The sequence below is a fragment of the Limulus polyphemus genome, unplaced genomic scaffold, assembly GCF_000517525.1.
Source record: "Limulus polyphemus unplaced genomic scaffold, Limulus_polyphemus-2.1.2 Scaffold2290, whole genome shotgun sequence".
Lineage (NCBI taxonomy): Eukaryota > Metazoa > Arthropoda > Merostomata > Xiphosura > Limulidae > Limulus > Limulus polyphemus.
Window position 1 is genome coordinate 107,062 of NW_013667900.1, and position 7,535 is coordinate 114,596.

The following is a 7,535-nucleotide window of genomic DNA, read 5'->3' on the forward strand; positions in this document are numbered from 1 at the left end:
TAAAGTGATTAATGACAAAAATGTGAAGCCCAAATCTGTACTTGTTTTTAGATGAAAGTACTACTTTGTTAAAGGTAAAAATCTATGGAAGGTTTTAAAGTGATTAATGACAAAAATGTGAAGCCCAAATCTATACTTGTTTTTAGATGAAAGTACTACTTTGTTAAAGGTATTAACTTATGGAATTAATTAACTGATGATTTAATATGCCAATTTTAATTTCTCCAACCTCTTGTTGAATAGATATACGACTTTATATATAAGTTAACATACTGATTTTGACTGTTCAGAACAAGGTATGGTCTTGATATGTAAAATGTCTGTGTCATTTTACTTGATCCTACGTACATACAGTTTCCAACTGTTTTCCAAAAGGTTTGTTTATAACATTTTACAATCAAAGCTCCAATGCAAACAATAACCCGAATTAAGATTTCCCAAAACTATCCTTTCCAAACATTTAAAAACAATAAACTCCTAACATTATCACTGAATTGTTGCTAGCACAACAACAACAAAAAGACGTTGTCTTTAATCAAACTCATACATTTGTTTCTGCAATAGCACATCACCATATCTGCCCATCAAATTTATAAGGAACTAGCTGGAGTACTCGTCCTCTGGACGGAAGTTATGTAAATTCACTATTAATAAAAAAATTATCTTAGAACATGAAAAATTGCTTCCCTTGTACGTAATTGTAAAAAACGCAAAAACTGCAAAACACAAAATGTGAAACCGCACATTTGTACGCATCTCCCCAAAGACCCAACAAACCTTCTTGCCAAATTTGGTGAAGATCCATCAAAAGGGGGCGAAGTAGTGGTAAAAAACGCAAAACTGGAGATTTGTATGTACCCCCGTATGAACCCCCACACTATTTTAGTGAACATCCATCCACACCCTGCGAAGTAGTTACACGAACAGACAACGGAGAGTGCTATTATATTTATATAGATAAATCATGTTTTAAAACCATACAAAATATGTTATTAACATTATTAGGCATTTAACAGTTATATCTACAGAAACATTGCCAATATTGAAGAATCACCTTATTCCTTAACAATGCAACAAAAGAAAACATTTTACTGAGGGCAGATTGTCTGAAAATGCGAAAGTTTTAACGTAGGTGTTGTTAATTCAACCAAACTTTACTTGCCCTGTTTGCAACACACGAGTGTTTAGTTTGAATACCCCGCGGTCACCTAATCTACTCGCAAAACGTACTTCTGCCTCAAAATCGATGAGTCAACATCTGCCATTGAACCATCTGCTCTTGCTCCAACGAACAAGGACATATATGTGTACATGTTGTACACATAATTTTGGACACGTGCAGCGTAACTTTACTCAGGTTGTATGAGGACCTGTGATGAACTTTTATAAAATGTTTCCAAACATCTGAGGATTGAAATTATTATTAGAAACATAAAGCTGGTGTTTTACTACTATTATATTAGCGTTTCAAACTTCATGCCATCTCAGCTTGGTTGACGAAAATATTTTTTGATAAGACTTTGTAAATATTTGGTTCCCAATAGCAATATAAGCTAACAGTAGTGCTTACAAACATTGATATTTACCATCTCACACACTGTAACAAAGCAAAGGCATAATGTATTACAAAATATGACATGTATCATAAATTTATTGCATGTGAACACAAATACTGACTTACCTTCATTAATTATTTTCTCTACATTATCGAATTCACAATATATTTTCAATCTCAAAAACCAGCAAGATGATTAAGCTTTAAAATTTTATTTTTTTAACAATATTAAAACCATAAACTGATAAACAGTATTCGAGCCATGTTATTGATTTCGATAAAAATGTGACGCTAACGATGCGATTTTTTGGAATAAGTACAGAAGATTAAAATATTAGTTTCTCTAAATATCCACTTCTATTCCATCCTTCCCAAGAGCACAACTTTTATAGAGAACGGCAACTTATTTCAGAATCTAGGCGCAAAGCTACACAAAGGGCTATCTGCGCATAGCGTCCCCCATTTTTAAATGACAGACTCTGGGAAAAATGATTAATCAACAGCACCCACCGCCAACTGTTGTCTGACCAAACAGTGGGACTTGACCATCATTCATATAGCACAGCTACGGCTTCAAATTGCGAAGAGCGATTTTGCGCCAACAGTCCACGAACAAGGAATCATCGGAATCAGTCTGGGCACGCTAACCACCTCGTTACACTTGGTCAATGAACAGAAGTAAACCCCTAAAATATCCTACTTTAATTGCAACAAAGTTCAAATATACATTAGAAACGTTTTGATCCCACTCACAATTCTGGTTAATTCAACAATACAGTCTAAATTATGTTACTTGAAATTTGATTTAACACATGGTCCATTAAATTAAATAGTCGTATGGTTTGTTACATTTTCACACACTACCCTGTAAATCTGTAACTAATATGCAAGACTAATGAATGAAAAATTTAGAAAGTAGAAAAGCGAAAATAAGTTTATTATATATTCAAACAAAATTAAATCATACTAGCAATAGTTCTATACAACTTTGAAAGTATTTACTCAGACTTAGTGTATTCGAGTTTACTATATATCGCGTTCTGCTTTTTTATCCAGAAATATGAAAGCACTATTGTTACTTAGTTTTCCGACAAAAATGAAAACTAGTTTTATATTCGATAAACTCCCTGTTTTCACACGACTGGATTTGAAAATTCGAACTTGTATCAAAGTTGTAAGACTCTGACTCAGCACTGAGTCTAAATCTATTTCGTATTTGTAACTTACAATGTAAGCGTGCAAAAAAATCTATACTTTGTAAAACTAAAAGTAAGACTATAGGTGTAATACTAATATAATTAAAACTGACGTTAGAAAGTAAAACTAAAACACCTGGTAGTCGTTAAATGCTGTAAACAAGTTGTAGTTCCAAGATAAGCTTCAGACGTAACCTGTTGTTCTGCACAAATTTTAAATAATCTTAATTTTAGTGGTCCATATATAAATATGGTATGAGCATAACATTAATCATTCAGTAAGTTCCTCGCCATACTACTATTTACTATAGTATAGATTGTGATACAAGCGTAAAAAAATCACACTCAGTCAAGGATTGCCGATGTCACTTTATAATACTTATATGGTGTTTAAGATTAGAGAAATACAACCTAAAATTTAAGTTAAATTTAACTTTAAACTGAGTAACTCACAACATAACAATTAATTAACATAACTTATTAACATGTAACGTTACGTCTAACGTATGTATGAAGTAACACTAACGGTGTTATTACTATTAATAATAATAAAATTAACCTACATACATTCATTAGATGAAAGTGAAACTCTGAATCATGAATGCCTTCTTTTGCAAAACACATTAAATAAAAATATTATTGGTACTGAGGTAAGCTTATTTTTCACCAGTAAGTTAGAACGTAAATTACCATTCACTGCAACTACGATAGTAAACAGTATTACTACTTACGTAACTTAAACTAAAGTTTCGCACTGTCTGGCAGTAAGTATAGACTCACTTTATTTATTCAAGTCCTATGAAACCAGCTGCTTCTCCTCGTTTCCTTAGGCTAAACCTCTGTAGCTTTGTCCGACCCTAGTTCTGTAGTTGTATTTGTTAGCCTGGAGCACTGCAGGCTGCAGACTGGTGGCATTACTAATAATAAGTAATATCAGCACTGCATAGTGTAAGTTGATGCAACAATCATCTCGAAATATAATTGTTATATTAAGAGATTAAATAAACAGTTTTACTTACCGAGTATATGCAGCTTTACGCATGACTAGACATGTCCTTAATAACAAAAAAGTAATGCACTAAACAATAATAAGGCCGTGTTCTGGCAAATTTATTGTAACATCTATTAGGCCTAAACCTAATCTAGCATTTCTCGATACGTACAAGTATGGCGGACTTGCGAGTTAAATTTGCGCGCTGCGGCATCGTCTACCTAAAACGAAGTTTTTGATTGGTTAGAAATTTCTCATCGACGTTAAAGACGATTGGTTGACTGAATTAACCACTTACAGTTGCTGCGAAAGTCGCTATAGAAATGTTTTCCTCTCCTTAAAACATGTATATGTTATTTATTTGTCTTACGTTTAAAAATTAGTGTGTGTGTATTTTTTCATAGTTTCTTTTTTTCAGTATATAACTTGAGACTCTTATGATACTTGATAAACATAGTTTCATAGCTATATTACAAGCAAATTAGTTTCAAAACGTGGGAATAAATTAATAAAAGGTAGAAAAATGAAATATATCGTAATCATTACACCAATGTATTTACAAAAATGTTTATTGAATGTTTACGCCGAGACGCTGATTTCTCAATTTGCTATTCGATGAAAAGTGTTAGTGAACTTGACACCGATTAATTCATGCAGTATTAACTAATGAAAAGGTCATTTTGGGAACAATGAAAAACTCAAAATGATTTTTGAACGTTTTAAAAGCTGTGAAAATTGAGTTCTGCCCGTGTAATTCTATGTTCGAGCCCCCCCCAGTGGCACAGCGGTATGTCTGCGGACTTACAACGCTAGAATCCGGGTTTCGATACCACTGGTGGGCAGAGCACAGATGGCCCATTGTGTAGCTTTGTGCTTAATTACAAATAAACAAACAATTCTATGTTCGATGCTAAGGACAAAGTAATTGTCATGACTCATTTTGATTAGTACTTTTTCTTTAGTCCCCCGGTAGATCAATGGTAATTTTACAAACTTTCAACGCTAAAATCAGGGTTCGATTCCCCGCGGTAGACTAAGTGCAGACAGTCCATTGTGCAGCTTTACACTAAGATCAACAACAAGTTTTTGTTTATATCTCCCACGGTGGCAAAAGTAGCTTGTATGTGACTGCCTATTGTTTCAACTGTTTCTTTGTAATAAACATAGAAATTATAAAACAATTAACAATCTTTTTAAAGTTTTACGAGAATATAAACTTTAATTTACTTTTGTAGTAACTAAAAACTAAGCAGTCAAATAACTTTCTTTTTCAACGTGTTATTGTTGGCATGTCACAAGAACATATTCCTGATTCCCCCATCACCACACTTATTCGCTCAGCGGCAAGTTTGAAGACTTATAGCTCTAAAAATCGGGTTTCGACACCCGTGATGGGCACGGCACAGCTAGCACATTGTGTAGCTTCGTGCTAGACAACAAACAAAATTATTCTTAATTTAATGTGACAGTTGAGTAAATACTATGTGCAATGAAATGTTTGCTTGTGCGTGTATAGAAATGTTTATAAAAACAGAGAGAAGCTTTTTGTTTGTTTGGAATTAAGCACAAAGCTACACAATGGGCTATCTGTGCTCTGTCCACCACGGGTATCGAAACCCGGTTTCTAGCATTGTAAGTCCGCAGACAAAAACACTGTGCCACTAAGGGGGGGGGGGCAGAGAGAGGCAGTGAAAAAAAAAACAAGACTTAAGTAAATGAAGAGGTTTATTTTTTTACTTGAAAAATTAAAAATAGATAACCATCCATTGTTGAAGTAGGGGAAAAAAGAATAATAATAAGAAACTAGCGAGGTTACGCCTGCTGGTTAAAACCGTAAAAGATAATGACGTACTTCAGAGTAAAAGTATTCCTCGTATTAACAAATAGTGCTATCATTGATGTTCTGAGCGAAAACAGTTAAGAAAGCAATAATATAAATCAAATATATTTGTTAAAGACAACTATTCTCTTAGGAAAAACATCATCTTATTAAGTTGAGTTGATTACTAGGTGACGATACCAGGGGATTTGTGGACAGGTGCTGAACCATCATGAGGATACCGGCTGCCTTGCAGGAGGAAGAATGGAGATTCCTTAGTAACGTTACCAGTGGCCTACTGGCTGTGTACTGTTCTATTGATTCCCCCTCCTTTTGCTTTTCTAACTCCACCATACGGTACTTTTGATGTCTAGCAGTCTCATTCCCTCTAAATGTCGCTGATCTATCGTGGTTGCCGCTTTCACCCTACTATTGCAGAAAAAGGTCTTTATCCTGTTAGTAGAGTTATGCTGGATTTGATAAAGGGGCTTCTCTTGTGAGCTTTTCAGCTTCCTCGTTTAGCTTTACCCCTGCATGTCCTGGCACATACCTCCAGGTGATTGTCGTACCATGCATTTCTTTTGCTTTCTGCCATCCGCTTTTGAAAAATCAAAGCTAAATGTGGCATCCATACCTGCATATTGTTGTAGCTCAGATAGACACTGATGTAACTTGAGCTTCTCGTGTGTTACCATGGTCACGTTGGTTAATGTGTCTTTGCATGAAGGCCTTGTCTTGTTCTTCATCTGAATGCAGTGTGATACCGTCATTATTGTAAATGATTGGCATTGTCATGTTTTGGGTTCCTTTGCCAGCCATAAGCTTGTAGAAGCATTAGAATGAAGCGTTTGTGAGGGTGGCTTTGCTGCATAGTTCAATCCATTTCGTGTCACGTCTTCAAAAGCTGATAACCCGTGGACAGCACAGGACCTATTCCTTGCCTCCTCTCCCAGGACTCAGTCATGAACTCAGCCTGGACTTGATTGCGTACTTTCCAGGTTTTATCAGAGTCATTGTTCCACCAGCATGTATATGTTTCTTCTTGCGGAAGTTGTTGCTTTTACTTTGTTCGATGGTAGTGAGATGCCTGAGGGTATGAGTGCTGCCAAAAATCTTGACATCTTTGTATGGGTTTCTATACTGTTTTATACTACATTATCCTCAAGTCTTTTCGTTCATCTCACACGTGAGGTGATTGGTCTGGTTTGTTATGAATTTCGCGCAAAGCTACACGATGGCTATCTGCGCGAGCCGTCCCTAATTTAGCAATGAAAGATTAGAGGGAAGGCAGCTAGTCATCACTACCTACCGCCAATTCTTGAGATACTCTTTTACTAACGAACAGTGGGTTTGACATTATAGCATTATAACACCCCCATGGCGGAAAGGGCGAGCATGTTTGGTGGGGGCGAGGATTCGAACTCGCGACCCCCAGAATGCGAGTCGAACGCCATAACCACCTGACCATGCCGGGCCACGTGAGGTGATCACTGCAGATTATGTCCCCTATTCGGAGTAGGGATGATACTTAAGGTGAGGTAAGCAAAAGAAAGGCCTATACAAGAATCTCTATCAGGTTGGTTCTTCCGAGTTTAACAATATAAGGTTGATGGCTATAGTGTGGGGAGCAGAATATAAACCTTTGTCATTAATGTTTCCACCTGTATCCCAGGTGAAGTGTTTGGCATTGAAGTCTCTTACCCAGATCCATAGGAGTGCTATCAGACAGGCCAGACGAACATCCAATATTCAGCATGACGTGTTACCTTTTAAGTAAATATTAGTGATCCCGTTGTTTGTAGCTTGCACGACACGTGGTGATTGTTCCACAGTGCTATCCAGAAAAAGGCTAAAATAAATGGTTTGTGATTTTTTTTTTTATCAAATCTAATATTATGTATTTCAAGTCGAATATTTAGACATGTTAGCATTCTATTTGCGTAAGCGAATCTTCGAAAAGCAAAAAAAAAAAAA

The 7,535-nt window shown here is 35.8% G+C and overlaps 1 protein-coding gene and 1 long non-coding RNA gene across 9 annotated transcripts in view; one reads left to right on the forward strand and one right to left on the reverse strand.

Annotated features, from left to right (window-relative positions):
• LOC111087552 overlaps window positions 1-157 on the forward strand; it is a 6,983-nt gene extending 6,826 nt beyond the window's left edge. For 2 of the 3 annotated variants that reach the window (XR_002612228.1, XR_002612227.1), the window contains one exon: window positions 92-142. This is a non-coding gene — a long non-coding RNA (uncharacterized LOC111087552). Of the gene's footprint in view, window positions 1-74 lie in introns of all 3 variants that reach the window. The other variant, XR_002612229.1, reaches the window with a different exon arrangement.
• LOC106466528 (transcriptional activator Myb-like) overlaps window positions 1-7,535 on the reverse strand; it is a 57,446-nt gene that overhangs the window by 43,889 nt on the left and 6,022 nt on the right. For 4 of the 6 annotated variants that reach the window (XM_022394561.1, XM_022394565.1, XM_022394562.1 and 1 more), the window contains exon 1: window positions 3,771-3,911. The exons of 1 other annotated variant lie outside the window; for it this stretch is intronic. In XM_022394561.1, the coding sequence (XP_022250269.1) occupies window positions 3,771-3,793 (23 nt within the window). In that variant the 5' untranslated portion in view covers window positions 3,794-3,911. Of the gene's footprint in view, window positions 1-3,531; window positions 3,669-3,770; window positions 3,912-7,535 lie in introns of those variants that run through there. One more of the 6 variants, XM_022394564.1, reaches the window with a different exon arrangement.